Below are 25,784 nucleotides of genomic sequence, written 5' to 3'. Positions count from 1 at the left end.
TTTAAGTATTATCATGGACTTGTGACTCCTTTTATAGTCTCAGCTTGTTCCAATGGACTCTAATTACTGTTTTTATGGTGTTGAAATTGTCCCTGCTGGGCCAGTATGAACCCTCCATACAGGCATCTTTGTCTTTTTAACATGACCTTAGTCATCTCTGACAGTCTTTGCTCTTTGGCAAAAACGTTTTGCCCCACTTTTGAATTTTGACTTTTTCTTGTCTCTAGGCCTAGCCACAGCAACTCTTCTTGAGATCTTAATTTCTTTTAAGCAAATTATGTGTGGGAGGCTAAAATCGGAGCACCTGGAGTGCACGTGAGATGTTCCCAAGGGCTCTGACAGCAGGCAGGGCAGAGGCAGAATTAATCATGGGTGAAATTACAAATACTTTCAAGGCACTTGGCCAAAAGTTCAAATTTGGACTGAGACTGAGATTAGGCCACAAAAGCATGCCGCACACAGGTCAACTACCAAACGTTTAAAGAGCACTTTTTTATTTTTTATTTTTTTAAAGTATTTATTTATTTATTTATTTATTTATTTATTTATTTATTTATTTATTTATTTATTTTGCCTGTGCTGGCTCTTAGTTATGGCACAGGGGATCTTTGTTGCAGCATGCAGTCTTCCTAGTTGCATCAGGCGTGCAGGATCTGGTTCCCCAACCAGGGATCGAACCCAGGCCCCCTGCAGAGGGAGTGCAGAGTCTTACCCACTGGACCACCAGGGAAGTCCCTAAAAAGCACTTTTTTTAATGAAGAGCAATTCTAGATTTTATTGCTAATATTAATGTCTGGGACTAGGATAGCAGAGCAGATAAAAACCAAACATTCTTTGAACAGTTCGAGGGAGGTCTGGACCTTCAGGCTGAACAGTAAATTGCAGGAGGTAGATTACGAGCACCAGTGTCTGGAGTTACAGGGGACGGCAATATTTGGAGAAGAAGTCGCAGAGATGGAGGACAAAGGGTGGGTAGACTGAAATCTCGACCCAGAAAGGGGAGGACCTTTTTAATACAATCAGAGTGTCCTCAAGGCATAAATGGACACTGAGAAGGTTTCTCTAAACTAGGGTAAACACATGACCAAGCATGATCCTCTAAATAGTCCAGACCCTCCCTCCAGGACTAGATGGAAACAGAACTAGCATCTGACTTGAAGAGGGTAGAAGACGGGCCCATGCATCACCAAGTTCTGTTCTCCAGCTCTTAAAATACTCCATTATACCCTCCTGGAAACAGCAGAGAATCCATCTGACATCACCAGCCAGGGTGTGTGTGAAAAGTAGGCAGTACGTTTCTTTTGGACCACTTGCAACTCTGATCCCTTCTGTTCTCAGGCCATTGGGGGGAACACAGTGGAAGGGTGTTGTGGTTGGGCTGAGAGGATGCACGTGACAGGCCTCACCCAGTCATTGTCATAGGCGAGCGGAGCCAGCCGAAGGACACCTGTCCATCTTCTGTGTCCTGGCTTCCCTCTCGGCAAGTTAAGGAGGTTGTGGGTGGGGCATGGGGGGCTTGCCCGCTCAGATGCGTGCCTCATTCCCAGGTCTTCGTTCTAGCTTCCTTCCCTTCTTCTAAAGATCCCCTTTGTCCCTCCATTTTTAATCTAGAAGGCAGCTTTGAACTTTGAGTTTTACAGATGACAGATTAGCCATCTCTTTATTTTCTTATCTTCTTTCCAACCCAGCTTTCATTCCCAAAAGGACCTAGGGAGGCATATTCACCAAACAAAAGGCCACTTGGTCCCTGGGATCTACTATGTCACTCCCCAAAGGGACAGCAGCCTTGGGGACAGGGAGAGTTCCCCTCCCTCCACATTCCTCAAGGGACAGGAGGGCAGAGCACGTTTGCTTGCATTTGAGGGGTAAGTATAGTACCTAGTGGGAAGGGAGTTACTTAAGACAGAGCAAAATTTTTAACTGAGATGCTTGGGAAATGTACCTATTTAGAAAGTTCATATGCAGTCCTGTATGTCTGGGATGATTTTATATGTAATGTAACATGCAATGTGGAATGTAAAAGGGGGGTGGGGGACAAAATGAATTCATAAGATGAGACAAATAGAATTTGGTTCAGCAAGAAAAATGTTTAGCACACAAAATGCTTGAAAGAGCAAAGACAGATCATGTACTGCTTGGACATTCTGACAGCGCCTGGGCTGTTGCCAAGCCACCAACTAGCACCGGGGTAGGCATCCCCGAACTTCTTGAATATGAGAAAGAAAGAATCTTTTGGAGATTTCTGTTACAGGCAAATTTAACCCAGACTAATGCACCCTCTGGGAGCTCCAGTGACATCTCAAAACATCAGACGTTGAACCTTCACCTGCAGGGAGGAGGCAGAGGTGGGGTGGACAATAGGACACATTGCCCTTAGCAACCAGGTGCAGGGACTGAGCTGGTCGGATGGTTCAGTTCTTTCTCCAGCTGGAGCCCAGCGGGTCCCCTGTAGGATGCAGATGCAGGAATCAGGTGGCATGGAGGCTGGGAAGAGGCCATAAAATCAGTAGATGGTAGAGGAGGTGTGAGAGTCACATCCAGCTCATTCCAGGGTCGGGTGCCCTGTGTGACACAAGGCCGCCACTTTCAGGGCACAGCAGGCCCCAGGGAGTGAGACTGAGAGGGAGCATTTCCTGCCCTGCGGTCACCTGCCCTCTGCAGGCACACGCCCGCCCTCCTGTCCCCACTCCAGGGCTCCTATCTGGCAGGTGGCCCTGTCCCCACTGCTTGTCTTCCTCCATCTCAGTGGCTGGCTTTCAAGACCTGAAGTGAGAAATCTTTAAAGGTGGGGTTCCAGGCACTGAAGGAAATTCTGGGGCAGGATCGGGGAGGAGATTTTCGAGCCCCTCAAGTCCCCCGAACCTTACTCACAAGGCTGGCCGTGCTGCTCCTCCACGTCTAACAATATGACCTAAACGGCCTCACAAAGGCTTCATTCCTACTGAGAATCCCCACGTGGGCGCTGTTCCCAGCACACCCCGTAGCTGCCTTCGGGTCCTTCTGAGAGTCCAAGATGACAGACGCATACAGCAGGCACGCGGCCCGCGTTTGCCGAGCGAACAGGACTTCACAGCTGCCGGGACCCCAGGCTGCCACGCCCTTTCCACAAGCTTCTTCTGAGGCCTGAGTCACACATCCCGGGCTTTCGCAGTATGCACCTGCCATCTGTGCCCTCCACCCTCCTCTGTGCGGATTGACTTTGGTTCCGTCGTAGCCACACAGGGAAGGCAGGAAGGGAGGGGGCCCGACGTCATCTCTTGTCACACAGGCGCTGCTCCTGGGTCCACAGACACGCACTCCACTGTTCAGACTGTGCGCACTGTGATTCAAACCCTCGTGCTTTTCAAGTAAAGCCTGGCCTGCTTCTGCTCCGGAACCACGCGTCTCGTTTGTCCAGACATGTCTTCTGAGCAGAAAGGCAGAGGTTTGTCTGTTGTTTCTAACGATGACCCCCTCTGTCTAAAGGCTTCCTCAGAAGTTTTGCCCAAGGATTCTAAGATTAGGGAGGGCATTTTTAAGACACGTTTGAAAAACCGATTCAAAGCCTGCAATTTACATATTTGTTACCAGTGAAGGGTGTAATTGCCATGGTCAGACAGACAGGAGACAGGGTCAGGGCTTTGCTTAGGAGAAGCTGAAATGAAGCACTAGGGTCCAGATATGTTTTTGTTTTAGTTATTTAGTTATTTATCATTTTTTAATTGAAGTATAGTTGATTTTTCATTTTTGTTTTGTTTGGCTTTTGCCAGGGTCATGGTTTCAGGTTTCCAAGCAGCCCATGTCCATTCTCAAAGGAAGGTGAGATGGCACCCAGGTTGAAATCCTAAGATTTCCCGAAGCCATCCCCCAGCTTAGCCAAACTGGCCAGAAAGTGTTTCTAATACGACCACGTGTCTTTGATAGCACCTCTGATTCACATTAGAACATTTTTTCCCCCAATGTACTCTGAAGGGTGCCCATTAGGTCATCTCTGTGGTTTGTCTCACAAAGAAATTTTAAAATAAAGCTTTTGTGTACTCTAGTAAGGAAATCACTTCTTGAACCAGTTACTGCTAACTCACAGTAAACTGAACTCCTCTTTTTGCCACATTTACTGTGATATTCCATAGTTGGCGTGAGTTCACCTTCTAGAATCACCAACAAGAACTAAAAGCAAGAGTGAAATAGAATAAAGTACTCTTGGAATGTAGGTGGCAGAAACATTTTCCCTAAAAAGTCTCAGAGGACTCCTGATCTTTGAATGAGGAGCATATTTTATGCCATCACACATGTGTAAGCAGGACTGGGGTAGAATTTGCTGGAAGAGTCACCGTATTTAAAAACCAAGTGCCCTCCAAGAAATCTATATGTTGACATACATTTGTCAACATAGGTACCTACAAATACAAAGACATTTTCTTTCAGAGAGTGAATAAAACAATACTTATTCTAGGCAACCAGTTACAGAGGCCTCTTTTATAGCAGTATTTAAATTCTATTAGACTTTCCAAATAATTTATATAATTAAGTACCCGGTAACCACCAACAACTCTCACTGGAAAGGATAAGTAGATAAAAGGTAGCCAGGGCTTTGAGAGACTTAATTAAAGAAAGAAAAGAAGAGAAGAAAAAAGAAAAAAGAAAAGAAAAGAAAGCACATTTAGTGTTCTTTAGAATTCATGTTGATTTGGGGGCAGGTAAGTGGGAGGAAGAGTCCGGGGCTTCTGAGCGTTTCTTCAGATGATAACTCTGTCCTCATCTCTGCCACCCAGTCCCCAGCGAAGCATCTCTCTCAAGTGCCTGTGAGTTGAGTTCTGATGTTTGGACCTGAAGGTAAATCTTGTTTTCTTTGGGCTTTGCTTTCCTGTAGCAACCAAAAAAAATTTTAAGTTAAAATACATAATGGCTTCATTAAGAAACTGCTGCAAAGTTTTACCCTGGGAATAAGTCTCAAAAGAAAAGGTGAGAACAAGAATAGCAAGTGATGAAGAAGAGAAGGGTTAGCAGAGACCAACAGTGGCTGGTTCTGGCTCTCTGCCTGTTTTGCTATGGCCTGTGCGTTAAGAAGAGCTTCTTACATTTTTAAATAATTATTAAAAATCAAAGTTAAAATATTATTTCTTGACTTGAAAATTAGATGAAACTAATAAATTTCATCCCGTAAATAAAACTGCTGGAACTCAGTCACGCTCATTTGTTTGTGTACTGTCTGTGGCTGCTTTCTGCTGAAAAGATGGAACTGAGGATGGTGACTCTGTGGCCTCAAAGCCAGAAATATTTACTCCCTGGCACTTTACAGAGTTTGCCGACCCTTCATGTAGAACATCTATTGTGTTGCTGCCTCACTCCATCATCTGACAGTCAACGTTCCATTTTGAAGCTGGGGGCTTTGGGGATACCTGTCATTACTTCCTTCATCTGTAGACTGGATATGAGAATGGGTATGCTAACAGCAGTAGCTGCCCTGTAACATTTTGAGAGGATGGGGTGAGAAGGCACCTGAAACTCAGTGAAGCACACCGTGAGCCCTTCACTAGCTAAGCTACGGCTCCTCCCATTCCCTGACCTTGCTTCCTGGAAAGTAGGTGTCATTGAAATGATCCATTTATGGAATTAGCATAGTGGAGAAGACAGAGAATGAAATAAGGGATGGTTATACATCCCTTGTATAACCAATAATGTGAAGGGCATTATTAAGAACAGAGGATGTACAGGGAGGTGTGGGACTCAGAGCAGAAGCCCCTGGCCTCCCCTGGGAGGCAGGGCAGGAATGGCTATGACCAGGGAGTGAAGGGAGAAACACAACATCTTAAAAGATGACAAAGTGCCTATTAACAAATTACAATGAAACATGTCAAAATCAGGTAGTCAACCTTAGCTATACACGTCTACCACTTGGGACCAAAAAGAAGCATATTGTCAGCAACTACAAAATGTGTTCACAGTTAAAAATAGGGTGTTAGGGGACGTCCCCGGTGGTCCAGTGGTTAAGATTCCACACTTCCACGGCAGGGGCACAGGTTCCATCCCTGGTCAGGGAACTAAGACCCCAAAGACCGCGTGGCCAAAAACAAACAAACAAACAAACAAAACAAACAAAAATAATAAAATAGGGTGTTTGTCCCTTATCAGTACTGAGAAATGCAGAATTTCTCCAAGTGCGGTGCACAGAGGTCCTGAATGGGCATCATCATCAGGAGCACAAGCTCGTGGGATCCCCCATTCATTTACCAAGTCAGAAACTTAGAAGGCCCAGGAATCTGCATGTCAGCAAGCTCCTTTTGTGATTCTTCTGCATACTCAGTCTGAGAGTCAATGAGGAAATCACACCATATGCAAGAAGCATGGAGAGAATCTAAGATGCATTGAACACCCACTGTCTGCCAGACAATGGATTAGTCGCTGTCATCTACTCTATCTCATTGAATTTTCACAACAACTCTCTCAACTAAGTATTATTGTGGCTATTTTTCAGGCAAGGAAAGGAAATGTATAGGGTTCAGTGACATTCCCAAAGTCACATGGCCAAGTAGGTGACCACCCCTGGGCTGAACCCAGACCTTAGTGACTCCACAGAGTCTAGTCTCTCCACTTCCCAGGGACACATGTGTCTTTACTGTGGAATCCAGAGAACCGAGCCTGTAACGACCACATCATCAAACGCTTTGTCTTTCTTCCTTTCCCTTTTTATGGCTTTAAGAGTAGGACCTGGGACTCCATTGAAGTACTTGTCCCCAACACAGGAGTGAAGGTTTTAAGTCATTCTCTGTGAAGAAAGTCAGTAAGGAATCTGAACCAACAATCGCTAAAAAAACAGAAGATTGATTTAAAAACAGCTCCCAGCTCAGAGCTACTCACTCGGGGCGTGATCTGGGGATCTTGGTGCTCTGTATGGGCAGCATCACAGACAAATCTTTCCATCTCAGAATTTAGACCAGAGGACCGTCAACCAAAAACGCACATTCGTCCTCCCCCTGCTTTCCTTTTTAAACCAATGGTCATTGTGTTGTGTTTCTCTCTGTAGCAGCTCTGGGGATAATAAAAGGCTGTACAATACCTGTAAAGCTCTCCTAAACCTTTAAGAGAGAGGAAACGGAGAGTGTTCATGATGCGGGAGGGCAGATCTAACATGCACCCCATGGTTCCCCAGGGCCCAGGGCTCACCTCCGCAGGTTCTCTGCGTCCTCGATGGTCTCTGGCAAAGCGACCCCCTTGGTCTCTGGAAGAAGTAGCGCCATTCCCCCAGCAACCAGCCCCAAAGCCGCTTCAAATGAGACAGGGTTCACATGCAGCCATTAGAGCATGGTCAATACCATTTAGAGGTGATGACAGCTAGCTAAAGAGATGCCTAGGTAACACATGGGTGAGGGTCATTTTTAAAAAGTCGGGAACATCTAGAAAATTAAAGCAATAGTATGACTGGGGAAATGGCAGAGTAAGAAAAGGGAATACTGCCTTCGTTCTACTTCCACATACATATAAAGTTCTATAGTAACTGATGTTTAAGTATTAGGGGGATTTATTGATTCAGGTACCTCAAGAACAATATGAAACTCAATTCTGACTAGTTACTATGCATAGTATTTATGTATAGTAACTATAATCTGTATAATAGCAACTATAATATATATTATATATAAAACAATATATTATATAATAATATGGTGTATTATGTAATATTTAGTTTACATATAACTGTAATGTTTATGTACACTATAATATGTGGATTATAGTTACTATATACTATGTTACTATACATGTATATGAGACGGCGCCTAGGTGATGTGTATGTGGGCAGTGTGGGCCTCTCTCCCCCCTCACCCTCCCTTGTGGGTTCACCTGAGCCCAGGCAGGGCAATTCTCTGCACATGGGCAGCCGTTTTACCCCCCACCAAGTGGTAGGTTTGGGGAGAGGTGGAAGAGACCCCTCCTTCTCTAATTCAACATAATCAGTACCAAAGCTGGTACTAAACTTTGACTCCCCTTTGCCCCTTGTGTCTATTCTTAATTATTAAGATCTGGAAGCAGAAGAGGGGTGATAATTTAGCATCTTCAGACCTCTAGCCATTACATGTTAAATGCACAAAAACGGAGAGTCAAATTCACAAGAAAGCAGGAGGCTATGTCAAAAGTTCTCTCTAATTCTATACTGTAGAATGAACTACTGGACTCCAGAGCCCTAGGGTATAAATCTCTGACCCGCCTTCTAGGAACTACATCTTTTCTTGCCCGTGAAGCAAGACAGAGACCAGGAGACAATGAAAGAGCAGGTACCATCCTTCTCTTCTATATATTTGCCGGGGGATATTGTTCGCTCATCAAATAGTTATTGAGTATCCACACTGGGGTGCAAAGAAGGAATAATAAACGTTTCATGAAGCCTTACCAAACAAAATGAGCGGCAAGCCATGCCAAACCTCCATCAGCCTGAAGACCAGGAAGGGGGTGATGATCCCGCCCAAATCACACAGGGAGGAGCACACCATCACTCCAAGGTTCCTGATAAAACGCAGAGAATAAAAAAGATGACACTTCAGTGAATCAATTTTCCAAAAGATAAACTTGTTCTAAAGCAAACACACCACCCATTCCCCAACCTCCAGGAAGGAGAGAGGGGTTGGAGATGGAGTTAATCACTGATGATTGAATCAATCTCACGTAGATAAAGTGCTGACAGGGTGGCACACCCCAGCTCCAAAAGGACAGAAGCTCCTGTGCTCAGGGTACTTCCACACCTTGCTCTGTGTACCTCTTCATCTGGCTGTCTGTTTATATCCTTTTTAATAAACCAGTAACTGTAAGTAAGTGCTTCCTTCCCTGAGGTCTGTGAGCCATTATAGCAAATTATTGCACTCAAGGAGGGGGTCCTGGGAACCTGGTTTATAGCCAGTGGTCAGAAGTATAGGGGGACTATGTGGGGCTTGCAACTGGCATCTGAAGTGGGGGCAGACTTGTGGGACTAAGCCCTTAACCTGTGGGGTTTGCACGAATTCCAGGTAGTTAATATCAGAATTGGATTGTAACAATTGTTTGGAGATTTGGAGAATTGGTTGGTGTAGTTGGTTTTTTCTTTCACACAGAGATAAAGAGAGGCTATTAAGAAATAGAGGATAAGGACTTCCCTGGTGGCACAGTGGTTACGAATCCGCCTGCCAATGCAGGGGACAAGGGTTCAAGCCCTGGTCCAGGAAGATCCCACATGCCACGGAGCAACTAAGCCCATGAGACACAACTACTGAGCCTGCGCTCTAGAGCCCGTGAACCACAACTATTGAGCCTACGTGCCACAACTACTGAAGCCCATGAACCTAGAGCCCGTGTTCCCCAACAAGAGAAGCCACCACAATGAGAAGCCTGCACACCGCAATGAAGAGTAGCTCCCGCTCGCACCCTCCACAAACTTCGCAAGGAAGAGTAGCCCTCAGCGCAACTAGAGAAAGCATGCATGCAGCAACGAAGACCCAATGCAGCCAATAAATAAATAAATAAATAATAAAAAAATAAAAACAAAAAATAAACTGTCTTCTAAGATACAGAGTAATAAGCATATGCAAAGACACTCAAAGTTATTAGTAATTAGGACAATGTAAACAAAGTCACAAAATACCACCATCTCCAAGAATGACTTAAACATTTTTTTAAAAGCTGACGACACCAAGGATGAATGAAGTTGTAGAGCAACCAGCTCTCTCCCACACAGCTGGTGGAATAGACAATGGTGTGGCCACTTTGAAAAACATTTTGACAGTTTCACATAAATTTAAACACACATCTGCCGTATGACCCAGTCCTAAGATTTTACCCAAGAGAAATGAAGACATATGTCCACTCAAAGACCCGTACATGAATGTTTGTTGGCAGCGATATTGTAATCATCCCAAACTGTAAAGAGTCCAAACCTCCATGAACTGGGAAATGAACAAACACATCATGGTACATCTTCCACTCACGGGAGCACTACTCAGCAATAAGAAGGAACGAAGCATTGATACACGCCATAGCATGGATGGGTCCCGTGATGCCAAATGAAAGAAGCCGAACACAAAAGCCTACACCCCAGGTTATTTCATTTACGTAACATTCTGGAAAAGGCAAAACCATATGGAGAGAAATCAGATCAGTGGTTTCCAGGTGCTGGAGCTGGGACAGGGAGAAGATGGACCACAAAGGGATAGGAGGAAGCATTTGGAAGTGATGGAAATGTCTCTGTATTACATTGATTGTGGTGGTGGTGAAACGAATATAATCAAAAGTCATCAAACTGTACCTTTCAGGGTGAATTTTGCTCTAAGAGAATTCTACTTCGATAAACCTGACGTTAAACAAGGAGTCTTCTAGACCTGTTGCTGTGTTTAGAGAGTATTGTGTCATTGCCAGGAAAGCGTCAGCTTCAAGGTCAGGAAGAAGTGGGTTCTTGGTTGCCAAGGGGGAGGTGGGTGGGAGAGGGATGGGTTGAGAGTTTGGAGTTAGCAGATGCAAACTGTTATATAGAGAATGGATAAACAACAAGGTCCTACTGTATAGCACAGGGAATTATATTCAATATCCTGTGATAAACCATAATAGAAAGGAATATGAAAAAGAATGTGTGTATATATATATATATATATATATATAATATATAAAACTGAATCACTGTGCTGTACAGCAGAAATTAACCCAACATTGTAAATCAACTATACTTCAAAAGAAGAAAGAAAGAAAGGGAGGAAGGGAGGAAGGATGTGAGGGAGGGGGGGAGGAAGAGAGAGAGTGGAGAGAGAAAGAGAAAGAAAGGAAGGAAGGAGGGAAGGAAGGAAGGAGGGAAGGAAGGAAGGAGGGAAGGAAGGAAGGAGGGAAGGAAGGAAGGGGGAAAGAAAGAAGGAAGGAAGCAGGTTCTTGCCCTGGCCCTGCCACTTTCTAGTTCTGTGACTCTGGGAAGGTCTCTTTCCCTTTGTAAATCTCAGCTTCCTCGTGTGTAAAATGGGGACGACAATGATTCTATAGGCTGACCTGCATCCCATGTATGGCGATGCTCTGTATGTCACTGTACAAATATGAACTGCTCTTAAATAAGTTATGTCCAGAGGTGTCAGTGGAGCTGTGGAAATTTAGACAACTGTTCAGCACTAAGGGCAGGGTTGAACCTCAGCCTGCCATGCCCTGTGCAGGGCTCTCTCCTCTGTGCCAGATGTCTTTTCTCTTGTGCTTGCCCTGCGGACAGGGCACAATGCAACCCTTAGACCATTGAACCTGTCCCATTCACTTTCTCTACCAAATTAGGTGAGGGTGCTGCCTTTGATGCCTGGTCCTCATCTCAATGTCAAACCATCCACCCTTGGGCATAAAAATGAAAGATGAAAGACGGTCCTTTCCTCTTCATGGTGGTCCCTTCCTCACTGAGCCTGGCTGGTCCACCCCGCCCCCACCACCGTGCACTCACCTGATGAAGGTAGGGAACAGCTCAGCATTCACCAGGCACACCATCTGGAACACAATGGTGATTCCCATTCGGCCAACGCAAGCTACCACAATAGTCAGCCAGTGAAGATCTGGAGAGGAAACACGCAGGGCACAGAGCGCAAGTGAGGGCTGTGCCCACGGAGCTGCCAGGAGAAATCGCCTTATCTGACCCTCCCATTTGTGGAGAAGTAAACTGAGTCTTGAAATATTTGGGGACTTGATGACACATGAGGGAAAGCTCTGCTGTGCAGAAGAAAGAATGTGTTTTTTGAATCTCAGCTCTGCTTCCCATCAGTGGTGTGACCTGGCAAATGATTTGTTTCTTCATGCCTCAGTCTCCTTGGCTGTAAAATGGGAATAATTGAATCCAACTTACAGGTTGTTGTGAGATGTAGAGATAACACATGTCAAACGTGCATCATGACCACTCCACAGGTGTTGGCTTTTTAATTACTGTGCCATAGTGTCCACGAGGGCACGGTGCCTGAAACATGATAGGTCCTCAACAACGTGGTTCCCTCGGGCAGAAGTCCTCGAGCTGGTAGACCAGATTTCTCATCTTCTATCTAGTGCTTATTCCCCAACACAGTTTTTAACCAAAACATCTTTCATAATAGTCTGAAAGAGTGAGTATGAGGGCAGTGAACCCTCGTCTCCTCCCAGCAGACTGCTCTGGGTTCTTGATTACCTGGAGGTACAGGAAGCCCTCTCCTTCCTGGAAAGTCGTCACAGCATAGGCAACATAACCCGCTTCACCTGGACATTAGGTGTTTACCCAAACACTAAACTGTCAGTGGCTCCTGAGACAGGCCAGCTCACTAACAAAGCCTCTGGGGTCACACACAGTGTGTCATCTTGACCCCTGTCCCCATGAGCCGGCTACTCATGGAAGATGCTCCCTTCACTCGGCCAGCGTGAGGCTCCCAGGACAGCAGACTCTGTGGCCACAGGACTGAGCTCGCCAGGGGCCAGCACAATCTCTCCGGGTCTCAGCTGCCAGAGAACCCAAGCCGGGCCTTTAGTTAAGGACCACACCTCCCAGCTCCCAAAAGATAAAAGACGAGGGAGTTCACTCAGACACCTGGGGTGGTGGGGGCTTGGTCACAAATTCTGCAGTCTTTGATGGGTTTGGAGAGAAGCTCTACTGGACATGCATAGCATCCCTGCCCTCAGAGAACCACCCTGGCTCCTCCAGGCCCCAGGCCACTCTCCTCAGCAGTCAGAAGTCTGGGTTAGAACTGCAGTCCTGTTGAGTGGCTGCCCTGAGCAGAGCCACCAGTGGTTTCCTGCCACGCTTGGGATAAAATCCATGCTGGTATCTCCTGCTAACTCCTGTCCTCACTCTGGCTGTCCTCACCCCTACTAGCCCAGTCCAGTCACGAGGGTCCAGCTCTTTCCATCCTCAGGGTCCTAGCATTTGCCGTTTCCCTGCCTGGAAAGCTCCTTCTCCAGATGTTTACAGGGCTCATCTCCCCTTCATTCAGGTCTCCTAAGGTCACCCTTGACCACCATACAAACAATTAACATCTCATCCCTCTTCCTCCCTCTCTTTTCCCTCTAGAAGTTAAAAGCTCCATTAAGCTGAAACTTCCTCTGCTTTGCTCACAGCTGACATCCTAGGGCCGAGATGCCTCCTACATCAAGTACATAGAAGGTTCTTGAAGTAGTTTCTGAAGCAGGGGATGAAGGCTTATCATCTAATGTGATGAAGACTAAGTGGAGAGGGTGGGAGCTGGGAGGAGGGTCCTGGGGGATGCAGGACAGAGGGGGTGATGTCTCAGCTTCCTCCAGGTGATAATCAAACCTCAGGCTTCCTCACAGCACTCCACACTGTTACCAAAAACAAAATAATACAAAACAACAAAAAAACTGCCCATTCATTCCATTTAACCAGGATTCTAGAAAAAGGGAGATAGGGAGAAAATGGGTAAAATCGATTTTCGATGCACTCTGCCTCTTTCCCTGCCTTCTCTGTTCTCTCTCCACAAAAAGAGGGAGAAGCAAACTTGAGTTATCTTTTTCCACCTCTTTAAATTTTCAGCCTGATCTGCAGAGCCTGGTTCTTGAGAATACAGATTTTACAGGATGTTTCCCATAATATCCTGCCCTAAAAGCTGCGAAAACAACTCATTGAACCAACAAGTGCAGAGTACAAGCAATAAAAATTGAGAAAATAGCAAATCCGTCTTTGTATGTTTTTAACATTTCCAAAAGTAACAAATGAGAAAGGCCATTTATTTACTCAGGTTAAACTGCCTAAATGATTCTGGTTTGGCTTATCTTGGATTGCTAAGAATTTTGGACTAAAGCACATGGGTACCAAAATGGCTGGTGTTAGAAAGACTAACAATACCAAGTGTTGGTGAGGATGCAGGGCCACTACAAAGCTCACGCATCACGGTGGGAGTGCAAATTGGTCCAGGCATTTTGGAAAGCTGTCTGGCTGTATCTACTAAAACTAACATATGCCCCTCCTCTACCCAGCAAGGGAAATGGGTGTCTATGAAAAGATGTACCAGACTGTTCACTGCAGCCTTAATCCCAATAGGCAGACACTGGAGGCCATACAAGAGTCAATCAACAGTGGTGTGGATACATAGTGGGGTATTCATACAATGGGATGCTGCATGATAATGAAAAAGCAGTACAAACTACACCCTCATGTGACAACGTGGATGAAACTTGCAGACATAACGATGAGTGAATGAAGTGAGGCAATACAAAGAGTACATGTGGTATGGTTCCATTTGTATGTTCAAGAACAGTCAACATTAGGGACTTCCCTGGTGGCACAGTGGTAAGAATCCACCTGCCAATGCAGGGGACATGGGTTCAAACCCCGGTCCAGGAAGATCCCACATGCTGTGGAGCAACTAAGCCTGTGTGTCACAACTACTGAGCCTGTGCTCTAGAGCCTGCAAGCCACAACTATTAAGCCCATGTGCCACAACTACTGAAGCCCACACGCCTAGACCCCTGCTCCGCAACAAGAGAAGCCACTGCAATAAGAAGCCTCAGCACTGCAATGAAGAGTAGCCCCCATTCACTGCAACTAGAAAAAGCCTGCGCACAGCAATGAAGACCCAATGCAGCCAATTAATTAATTATTTAATTATTTAAAAATTAAAAAAAAAGAACAGTAATTTAAAAAAAAGAACAGTCAACATTAATCTGCAGTGACAGAGACCAAAGTAGAGATGACCTGGGCCGGGGTGCTGAACAGTGATGGTCAAGGAGGTGAGGAAACCTTCCAAGGCATTGAAAATGTTCTTTGTGTAGGTCGTGGTGCCCTGGCATAAGACATGTAAAAACTCCTTGGCTTACTGTGGAAAACAGTTTGGAGGTTCCTTAAAACACTAAAAATAGAACTACCACATGACCCAGTAATACCACTACTGGGCATATACCCAGAGAAAACCATAATCCAAAAAGAAACATGTACCATAATGTTCACTGCAGCACTATTTACAATAGCCTGGACATGGAAGCAACCTACATGCCCATCAACAGATGAATGGATAAAGAAGATGTGGCACATATATACAATCGAATATTACTCAGCCATAAAAAGGAATGAAATGGAGCTATATGTAATGAGGTGGGTAGACCTAGAGTCTGTCATACAGAGTGAAGTAAGCCAGAAAGAGAAAAACAAATACTGTATGCTAACTCTTATATATGGAATCTAAAAAAATGGTACTGATGAACCCAGTGACAGGGCAAGAATAAAGATGCAGATGCAGAGAATGGGCTGGAGGACATGGGGTTGGGGGGCGGGGGGGGGCAAAGGGGAAGCTGGGACGAAGTGAGAGAGTAGCATAGACATACATACACTACCAACTGTAAAATAGATAGATAGTGGGAAGTTGCTGTATAAAAAAAGGGAGATCAACTCAATGATGGGTGATGCCTTAGAGGACCAGGACAGGGAGGGTGGGAGGGAAAGGTGGGAGGGAGGGGATATGGGGATATATGTATAAATACAGCTGATTCACTTTGGTGTGCCTTATAAGCTGGTACAAGAGTGTAAAGCAATTATATTCCAATAAAGAGCTTAAAAAAGAAAAAAAACTCATTGGTTTGAACACTTGCAATGGGCTCATTGTACATATGTTATACCTCAATTTAAATTTTTTAAAAAATAATTCTAGACCCAGGTAACACCTTGCCTTTGTTCCTGTTCCAGAGGCTTATGAAAGAATTCACATACTATTCCCACAATTCAACGACCTGGAAGATGAGGAAAGAGGATCACTCACCATGTGAGATAAAGATCATGAGGAAGCAGGCTGCCCCCGCCCCCAGATTGGACCCTGCCAGCGGGTAGAGGCGGCCGAAGCGGTCGATGGTGACGAGGATGATGAAGGCTGCGGGGAATTCGACCAGAGCAGAGTAGAAGAAGTCCAGATAGAGGTTCCCGCCGGTGGCGCCCATGTGCATGATAAGGCCTTGGTAGAGCACAGAGCTGGTGAACCTGGGCAGGGAGGAGAGGCCAGGTCAAAGGCAAGCTCCTCAGAAGAGGTGAGATTTAAGATTCTGGCCAGGAGGATAAAGGACCCTGTGAGCTGGGTGTAGAATGTTCTAGAGCAATATGAAAAAGGGGGGGGGGGGGTCAAAATCAAGAAAGGTGCCCTGGAGGGGCCCTCGATGAGATGCTCCTTTCACGATTTATGTGAGAGTGTGACTTACAGGATAGGTCCATGTTTCTGAGAGATGGCAAAGGACGGTCGCTACCACTTACTGTGCACCTAGGTGCTGGCCCTGCTCTGAGCACTGCACGTGCCCTACGGCATCGGATGCCTCCAAGGGGAAGGGCAGGAGAAGGCAGTGGCAAGTGAGCAGTTGCAGGAATCAGAAAGCTGTGTGAGCTGTGTGGTCTTAGTAATTAACTAACCTCTGTGCCTCAATTCCTTCAGCTGTGAATTTGGTTTGTCTTGAGAATTCACCGAGGTAATGGACAAAAAGTGCTCAGTTGCTGGCACATAGCGGGCACTTGGTGAAGAGGAGATTTTATTGCTGCCACTGTTGTCTTTCCAAGGGCAAGGATCCAGAGCACAACGGGGTGGAGAAGTCGGCCACGTCTTTCCAACTCCACAGTGGTCCTCCCGCCACACATCATAACATCCTTAATGAGCGTTATTCCCTTACTCTCTTTACCCCACATCCCACTGCACGACCCCTTCATCCAGATTCGAGGAAAGAACAGTGACATTACAGAAAATGGCACAGACCGATGGGGACCAGCTCAGTCACTCCAACTCGGGGAAATTTAGAGAGTCCTGTGTGTCACTTTGGGGCAAATAATACAATTCTGGAATTTTGAACGATTCTATTGGTACAGTTGCTCCTCACTACCCACGGGGGATTGGTTCCAGGACCCCCCAGGATACCAAAACCCAAGGATGCTCAAGACTCTCACATAAATTAGCATAGTATTTGCATAGAACCTATGCACATCGTCCCATATACTTGAAATCATCTCTAGATAACGTATAATACCTAATATTATGTAAATACTATGTAAATCCTTGCCAGCATGTAGCTAATTCAAGTTTTGCTTTGGGACACTTTCTGGAGTTTTTTCAGATATTTTTGATCTGCAGTAGGTTGAATCCCCAGATGAGGAAGCTGCAGGTATGGAGGGTCGACTGTATTTACACTGTGAGAAGAGATTTAGGTGGCTAAGAAGTTACTTTCTTATAGAAATGCCAATTGCCCATCAGCTCCAAAACTGAGATCACAGCAGATGTTTCTCATTACCAAACGCCCTGGTTTTATAAAGCTTCACCCAGAGAAGCCTGGGATGCTTTTGTTTCTAGTCCTAAATTATTGCTGGTTGAACCAAAGGGCCAAGAATACAAGAAGGAAGATACTGGCTGCAACTTCAGTGAGTTAAGATGAGCCGGGGAGCGGCCCTCCATGCTGGTTACCTTAGCCAGTTAAAGAGACTGATCCAAGAAAAAGGGATGTAGAACCCTGATTTTTCTGTCCAACCCCCCCCCCCCCCAAAAAAAACAAACAAAAAACTCCCAAACCAAAAACAGTTAACCCATTTGCAGGGCTGCCATCTTTTGGCAGAATCCACAAATTGCATGTACACATTAATATACAAAGAGCAATTTGTGGTTGTTAGGCATAAGCCCTTACACATACTATCTCATTAATTCTTCCAACATGCCTGTGAGTAGGTGCTATCATTACCTCCACTGGCTGGTAAGGAAAGTGAGTCACAGAGATTACGAAGCTTCCTGAGGGTCACACAGCCAGGAAGTGATGGGTACCCCTCCCGAGCTGCTGAGGTGAATGGGGGACAGTAGGAGAAAAAGTCCAGGGGCCAGATGGCATGAGGCCTTGTGGGAAGGGTTCTGGTTTCCTTCTCAGTGGATCAGGAAGCCAGTGAGGCTGTGGACGAGGCGGTGACCCGGTCCATGACCTTTGTCCATGCTTTGTGAGCAGCGCCTGAGGGGACAGGAGTGCGGGCAGACCACCAGCGAGGAGGCGACTGCAGCCACACAGACGAGAGATTACGACACTCCAACAGGGACCTAAGAGTTCAGGGGACAAGAAACGACAGCTTCCAAGTATATTTTCAAGACAGAGCAGAATTTGCCGAAGGACTGCGTGGAGGGGCGTAGGAGAGCAGAGGAGACAAAACGGCCACGTTGGCAGGAGTGTTAGGGGATGGACACGGGCTGCAGAGTGGTTCAGGAGGGGAGTAAACCTTCCCATCTGCAGCGGCCCCGCCTCCACACCCAAGAGCCGTTGCTGAGTCGAATACTGAGAATCAAGAGAAATGCACCAGGCACCTGGGGGGTTTGCAAAGGCTCCCGGGCCCAGCTTGAGGCGGGACACAGGACTCTGGGGCCAGCCCAGAGACACGGTGACCAGGTGCCAGGAGAGGGCTAGGTGAGCCTGGCGTCTAAAGAACTTGGGATGGATTTTGTGCAACAGTGCTTATTCATTCAACCTCCAGCAAATATTTATCGAGGGTGCCAAGTGCCGCCTCTTAGCTGGAACCCTGGGGACAGGGCGTCAGAAAGGCCCCTTACCACAGGTACATCAGGATGAAGGTGTGCCTCCTCAGGTGCGGCGTGCGGAACAGGTCTGCGAACGAGGGGCTCAGCTTTTCGGTGACATCCTCCTCTAGAGACAGCATCTAGGAGGGAGTCAGGGCATCAGCGCCCAAGCGGTGGTGAGCAGGAAACGCTGTCCAAGCCCCCTTCCCCCCCTTCCCCTCCCCAACCCCGAGGTCAGCCACCACAAGGCGGCCCGCCACACCCATCACATGGCTGCCCGCCAACCCAGTTATCACCAGTGCCCTCTTGCTTCCCAAGGCAGCCCCGCAGGCATGTTCCCAGTCACAAGCACCACCCCCAGCTCAGGGACGGGAGAAACCCCTTGCTGGTGTGCCACCTTCAGATCAGCAGGAGATGATTTCCCATTCTTTTGGGCTATGTGGTCCATTATCTTCACTGCCTGAGTGTTTCTCTTTTGCGATAACAGCCATCGGGGAGACTCGGGCACACACCTGTGGACACAGATCATCAGCCCTTGGCATTTTCCCCAGAGCGCGTGATGTTAAGTCCTGATAAGAGCGATGCAGCTGCTCAGAGCAGCCCACCCTCCTCACGCTGGGGCTGTAATTTCGCAAGCATCCGCCGGACGAGGACCTGGGGCCCACGTGTGCTGGCCCAGACAGCCCGCACGGGAGCTCTGTGGGTCGCTCACACTCTGATTGCCACCTGCTAAGATTTACAGACCAGAAGCGAACCATCGATCCCTGTGTGGCCCTCATCCAGTGGGGCAGGGGGTCCCATTCTCTCCCGGAAGCCAGCAGCCCTTCTCCCCGCTGGGAAATTTCTCACACGTAATAGATGTCCCCCACACTCCATCCCTTGCAATATAGCAGATGCCTCCATGGAAGACGGGGACTGTTGAACAAGTTTCAAAATATTTCCAAAACAAAATAAATTGCAGTCACTTTAACATCAGATAGACACCATGGTGTCTGCCAAACAGGACAAGGATGTTATAAACTCAAAGGTGGGGAATCTCTGGAGTAAGGTCAGCTGAGAACACACAGGTATAATGTCACCCCGCCTGGACATCGGGACGCAGCCAGGGGGTCCCATCGCTGGAGGGCCCCTTGTTTCACACTGACCGAAAGGGAGCGGGCTCTTCCTGAACAGGAGTGTACTTAGAGCCATGGTTTTGAGAAACTGGATGGACTCCGTGCCTCCCACAGATAAGATCTGCCCTCAGCAAAACGGTGACAAAGCTGCATGGACACAATAGTTCTCTCCACCCCCATGCACCCCCACCCTCCGCTTCCCTCTCCTACAGTAAAAGCTCATCTTAGTTGCTTATCCCTTCTGACCCTTCCAAGGGCTGACAGCCCGATAAGATTAACAACTCACGTGAACTGGTTTTGTTCATGAGGGTTTCATGTGCACACTCTCCAGAGATCATTTCATTCCTGCATTCACTCACTCCACAAAGAGCAAATGCCTACTATGTGACTAGTGGACTTCTGTCTGACCCGTAGCACTTGTCGGCGTGCCGCCAGCCTCTCCCTGCGGAATGAGGGCTCGCCTGTGACAGTCACCCCAAATGGCACAGGTGGCTGTAAGCCCCCAGGCCTGCGGGTAGCGCCGCCCTGGCCGTTGGGAAGACGGGGTCCCTGCAAGGACACAGTACCAGTAGCAGAGCAGGAGGAGGAAGGTGGGCAGAGAGACGGCCAGCTGGAGCCAGCGCCAGTGAGGAAGGGCGTAGGCCAGTCCGGAGAGCAGCACGAGCCCCACAGTGAAGGCCGCCTGGTAGAGGATCGCCACCGTTCTTCTGTAGCCCAAGCCCACAAATTCTGTGACTGAAACAGGAGAAATGTCACTGGTGGGCTCCACCGAGGAGAGAAGCCAGGTCGGCGCGCCCCCAGCCGCCTCCATGCGCCTCCGAGGCTCCTTCCCCCAAAGCCCTTCCTCCCTCCTCCCCAAAATGCCCAGCTCTATTGTCCCGGCTCTTCTCTAGCCTCCCCCCCCGCCCCTTCTTTTTTTAAATAAATAAATAAATAAATTTATTTAAAAAAAACACAGATAAAGATCAATTATATGTTTTAAAATAATCATGTAGGATGGGGGTAGGTGGGAATGTATCATTACATTTTGTATCATTTGTAACTGTCCCTTTTTAAACCCCCCATTTGCAGTTCTCTTTGCACACAGCAGGATTCAGTCTACAGGGGTCTCTTCCCTGGAGCCTCCCTCCCATCAGCTCCAGGCTGAGCTGGACTATTTTTCAGGACCCCAGGAGTGCTTGTTAATTTCACCAACATCTTTGCATGCCCTCCAGGGACCTGGCCCTGTCATGGGTGTTCGGATGTATCGTGAGCTCAGTTGGCAGAGACCTGCCCTCCTAATCTCACATTCTCGTGAGAGATGGTGGGCGACACACACACTTGAGTACATCACACCCAGGTCACAACGCGATGCAGCTGTGCGGGAAGAAAAGGTAAACGGCAGAAGGGGACTCAGGAGAGTCCAGGGCAGAGGGGTTGCAGATTTTCAGAGAGCAGTGGGGTGGAGCTCATGGAAGAAATTTGAGCCAAAACCTACAGGAGGTGAGGGAGTGAGCGGAACACCAAAGGGGGAAGTCAGTTCCAGGCACAGGGAACAGCATTGCAGTAGCCCCTCTGGGTGAGGACTGGTCAGTAGGGCAGTGCACCCTCCTGGGGGGGGCCTCATAGGCTTGCCGAGAACATTGGCTTCTACTGCTGGAAACGCAGAGCTGCTGTGGCACAGGGGTGACACGATGCCACATCTGCTAAAGGCTCACTGTGCTGCTGTCTGGAGGTGCCACAGGGATGTGAGGCGATGGTGGTGACTGGGACCCAGTGGAAGCAGCACAGGAGTGAAATGGGTGAGGTCTCAGAGGTATTTTGAAAGTAAAGCCGGACAGCAGGGCTGGGGAGGGGGGCACAGGTGGACCAGGCTTGGGGATGGGGGAGGAAAATGTCCTGGGTCCTGCCACGTTGAGGGGTCGGGAAAAGAGGAGGAGCCAATAAAGCAGCCTGAGCGGGAGCCACGTGGGCAGGACCAGGGAGTATGTGACCCGCAAGCAAGCGGGGCAGCCGTGGGAAGAACGGAAGCCAGGGGTAGCTCTCCCTCCATCACAGATGAATAGCATTTCCGGTCTGTCTCCCTTTCTCTCTAGCCTTTGAGCTCCCTGAAGGAGGACAGGTGCCTTATCTATCTTGGCACCCCCAACCCTGCCCCGATGCCTGCCACAGGGCGGCAGCCACGCTGCAGGAAGGCGTATGGGGCATCGCTCTAGGCTACACCTGGGGCACATCATCGACCTCGCAGCATTGCCATCCCCACTGGGAGAATCCTGAGGCACAGGGAGATTATGGAACTTGCCCAAGACCACACAGCTGGTCAGTGTTGGGTGCAGATTTGACCTCAAATTAATCCTCTTCACCGTGTGCCAAGTAGTGACTGTTGAGTATATAAATGGCTGGGCTGTCAGTAAATATGTGCTGAACTCACTAAACTTAACCAGTGTGTTCATGGTTTCTCGAGGGAGGAACATGGTTTTTCTTGGCTCTAGTGAACTATTTCTCAGAATGCCAAGCCACAGGACATCATTTTCAGAGATGGCAAGACATGGCAAAAATGTGGATTAGTCTCACTGCCGTCCAGTGCGCCCATGCATGGCTGAGGGATGCGCAGAAGGCTCTTACACCACTTTCTTCTAAGGAAGTATATTTCATTTTCTACTGTTAGCCTTCATGGCAATTTTGAAAGTAAAAATATTATATGAAATTACATCGCTTTACATGTCCATTTTTTTCAATCATGTTTTTCTCTTCTTTTATTTCCTCTTATGTCTTCTCTCCTTTCTCTTGAGAGTCCTTCAAACCAGGTGAGTTTGTTGTATTTCTTTTTTTTTTTTTTTTACTTTTTTTTTTTTACTGTCTGCATTGGGTCTTTGTTGCTGCATGCTGGCTTTCTGTAGCTGTGGAGAGCGGAGGCCACTCTTCATTGCAATGCACAGGCTTCTTACTGCTGTGGCTTCTCTTGTTGCAGAGCACAGACTCTAGGTGTGTGGGCTTCAGTAGTTGCTGTGCTGTAGAGGCTGTGGCTCGCAGGCTCTAGGGCACAGGCTCAGCAGTTGTGGCACACGGGCTTAATTGGTCCCCAGCATGTGGGATCTTCCCAGACCAGGGCTTGAAACTGTCTCCCCTGCATCGGCAGGTGGATTCTTAACCACTGCGCCACCAGGGAAGCCCTTGTTGTATTTCTTTTGAAAGACACTGGTTGTTTCATATTTAAAACATTAAAATACTTTCCAACTTGTCTCCCCTTCCTGCACACCCCCCACTGCTGTAAACACATCACATGTGATCTTTTCCCAAACAGATTAGTTGATATGGAAACCTTGATCTATTTAAGGAGTTATTTAAGTATCCCTCTCAAACAAAAAGAGAGGGGGAGGGGCGGGAAAGGAGGCCATCCTGACAGCATGCCCAGCCCATCACACAGACAACAAAAACAGCTGCACTGAACACACATTCTCTAGAGCCTGCAAACATCCTCTTTCCCCCAAAAAACCACCTGCACATTTGGCTTCATCCCATTCTACCCCACTATCTGACTTCCACGGCTTCTTAAAGTGCATGGAAACCTCAGGCCAGCAGATGCTTACTCAAGGTGTAGCCAGCTGCCCAGCTGCCCTTGCTGACCAGCCCCTGCAGCAGGCGGAAGAGCAGCAGGGACGTGTAGTCTGGAGCGACGGCCGTCAGGACGCCCAAGGTGGCACTGATGAGGGTCGTGGCCAAAAGGCATACTTTACGGCCAAACCTTCAGAGGCAAGCAGACAGTGAGGTGAGGCAAGTATTGAGTATTCACAAGCACGATGGGACAACTAGGGTCTCTACTGGGAGACAAGACAGTTTTTCTGAGGGACCATGCCATCTGTCAAACATCACTGCCCCTCCTCAAAGCCTGACCTGGTCCATCCTCAGTGAACAGCAACCAGTGGCTCTTGCAAGGTTAACTGAGTCACTCTAAAGAGGATCCTGATCACTCTCAGCAATATGCCACCTCAGCCAAGGACGAGTGGCCTCCCTCAGTGACTCTCTTAGCTCTCAGACTCATCCCCTCTCGTTATCTTTGTATTTAACAGACTGTATTACTATTAACAGATTTAACAGGCTGCACCAGAAACCAGGCTTTTCCCTCACATAGTTAATCTTATCAATGGTCATAATACAGCCTCTTCAATAAGTGGTGCTGGGGAAATTGGACAGCAACGTGTAAAAAAATGAAATTAGAACACTTCCTAACACCATACACAAAAATAAACTCAAAATGGATTAAAGACCTACATGTAAGGCCAGACACTATAAAACTCCTAGAGGAAAACATACGCAGAACACTCTATGACATACATCAAAGCAAGATCCTTTTTGACCCACCTCCCAGACTAATGGAAATAAAATCAAGAATAAACAAATGGGACCTAATGAAACTGAAAAGCTCTTGCATAGCAAAAGAAACCATAAACAAGACAAGAAGACAACCCTCAGAATGGGAGAAAATACTTGCCAACGAAGCAACCGACAAAGGATTAATCTTCAAAATATATAAGCAGCTCATGCAGCTTAACACCAAAGCAGCAAATAACCCAAACTCCAAATGGGAGGAAGACCTAAATAGACATTTCTCCAAAGAAGACATGCAGATGGCTAACAAACACATGAAAAGATACTCAACGTCATTAATCATTAGAGAAATGCAAGTCAAAGCCACAATGAGGTATCACCTCACACCAGTCAGAATGGCCATCATCAAAAAATCTAGAAACAATAAATATTGGAGAGGGTGCAGAGAAAAGGGAACCCTCCTGCACTGTTGGTGGGAATATAAGTTGGTACAGCCACTAAGGAAAACAGTTTGGAGGTTCCTTAAAAAACTAAAAATAGAACTACCCTATGATCCAGTAATCCCACTACTGGGCATATACCCAGAGAAAACCATAATCCAAAAAGGAACACATATCATAATGTTCATTGCAGCACTGTTTACAATCGCCAGGACATGGAAGCAACCTAAATGCCCATCAACAGATGAATGGATAAAGAAGATGTGGCACATATATACAATCGAATATTACTCAGCCATAAAAAGGAATGAAATGGAGCTATATGTAATGAGGTGGGTAGACCTAGAGACTGTCATACAGAACAAAGTAAGCTAGAAAGAGAAAAACAAATACTGTATGCTAACTCATATATATGGAATCTAAAACAATGGTACTGATGAACCCAGTGACAGGGCAAGAATAAAGATGCAGATGCAGAGAACAGACTGGAGGGCATGGGATTGTTGAGGGATGGGGCAAAGGGAAAGCTGGGACGAAGTGAGAGAGTAGCATAGACATATATACACCATCAACTGTAAAATAGAGAGCTAGTGGGAAGTTGCTGTATAACAAAGGGAGATCAACTCCATGATGGGTGATGCCTTAGAGGGCCAGAACAGGGAGTGTGGGAGGGAGTCATGGGAGGGAGGGGATATGGGGATATATGTATAAATACAGCTGATTCACTTTGATGTACCTTATAAGCTGGTACAAGAGTGTAAAGCAATTATATTCCAATAAAGAGCTTAAAAAAAAAAGAATAATCATCATCTCTGCTTAAGAAGGTTGTTGTAAGAGCAAGATTTGATAAGATGTGAAAACAAGCTTTTAAACTGTACTATCTAAAAACTTTAATAAAAATTTTACATGATGTTAAAAAAATTAACTAAAATAAAAAATAAAGGCTTTGGTGGGAAAAAATGGTCATAATAGTTTTTCTGGGAAAATCTTCAGTTCTAACAGTATAAATATTGAAAGGTGTTCTTCCTTTCCTTTTTTGTGAATGAAATGGGCAAATCATTTGCTAAAGCATCATCCCAGAATTGTGCTTTATTGACTCGATCTTTTAAATCTTATGCCTCATTCTCTGGCAGTAAGGCAATGAAGCAAGGGACCAACCTCATACGTGGTTACATTGAGCTTGCCCACACCCAGGATCTCTCCCCCGGCCCAGCAAGCCCTTTGCATTTCTCTGTCATCCTCCTTCCTGGCTTCCAGCATGTCTGCTTCATTTATCTACTCCATGTCTTCCTGCCTCAAGCTTCTAAACACAGAAACTTCTTGTCAGAAGCCCACATCTTCTTACTCAAGAATGTTCAGATATAATAGTGCCAGAATCCATTTTCTCCTGTGTCTCCTCCCAAAGGCAGCCTCACCCACTGCACTTGGGTCCAGCCCTTGACTGAGTGCCTTTAGTTCCTTTCTCCCTCCATGATATTGTCCTC

At 46.8% G+C, this 25,784-nt stretch overlaps 1 protein-coding gene across 1 annotated transcript in view; it reads right to left on the bottom strand.

Moving 5' to 3' along the window:
* Positions 1-4,645: 4,645 nt before the first annotated feature.
* SLC22A1 (solute carrier family 22 member 1) overlaps positions 4,646-25,784 on the bottom strand; it is a 32,783-nt gene continuing 11,644 nt past the window's right edge. Inside the window, exons 3-11 of the mRNA XM_057739128.1 lie at positions 23,122-23,276; positions 20,119-20,287; positions 18,835-18,949; positions 18,471-18,577; positions 15,681-15,895; positions 11,402-11,510; positions 8,366-8,478; positions 7,144-7,243; positions 4,646-4,843 (exon numbers count right to left, since the gene is read on the bottom strand). Coding sequence (XP_057595111.1) covers positions 4,735-4,843; positions 7,144-7,243; positions 8,366-8,478; positions 11,402-11,510; positions 15,681-15,895; positions 18,471-18,577; positions 18,835-18,949; positions 20,119-20,287; positions 23,122-23,276 — 1,192 coding nt within the window. The 3' untranslated portion in view covers positions 4,646-4,734. The remainder of the gene's footprint in view (positions 4,844-7,143; positions 7,244-8,365; positions 8,479-11,401; positions 11,511-15,680; positions 15,896-18,470; positions 18,578-18,834; positions 18,950-20,118; positions 20,288-23,121; positions 23,277-25,784) is intronic.

This window comes from Hippopotamus amphibius, chromosome 6, assembly GCF_030028045.1.
Source record: "Hippopotamus amphibius kiboko isolate mHipAmp2 chromosome 6, mHipAmp2.hap2, whole genome shotgun sequence".
NCBI classification, from domain to species: Eukaryota; Metazoa; Chordata; class Mammalia; order Artiodactyla; family Hippopotamidae; genus Hippopotamus; species Hippopotamus amphibius.
This window is presented reverse-complemented; position numbering and strand designations above follow the sequence as displayed.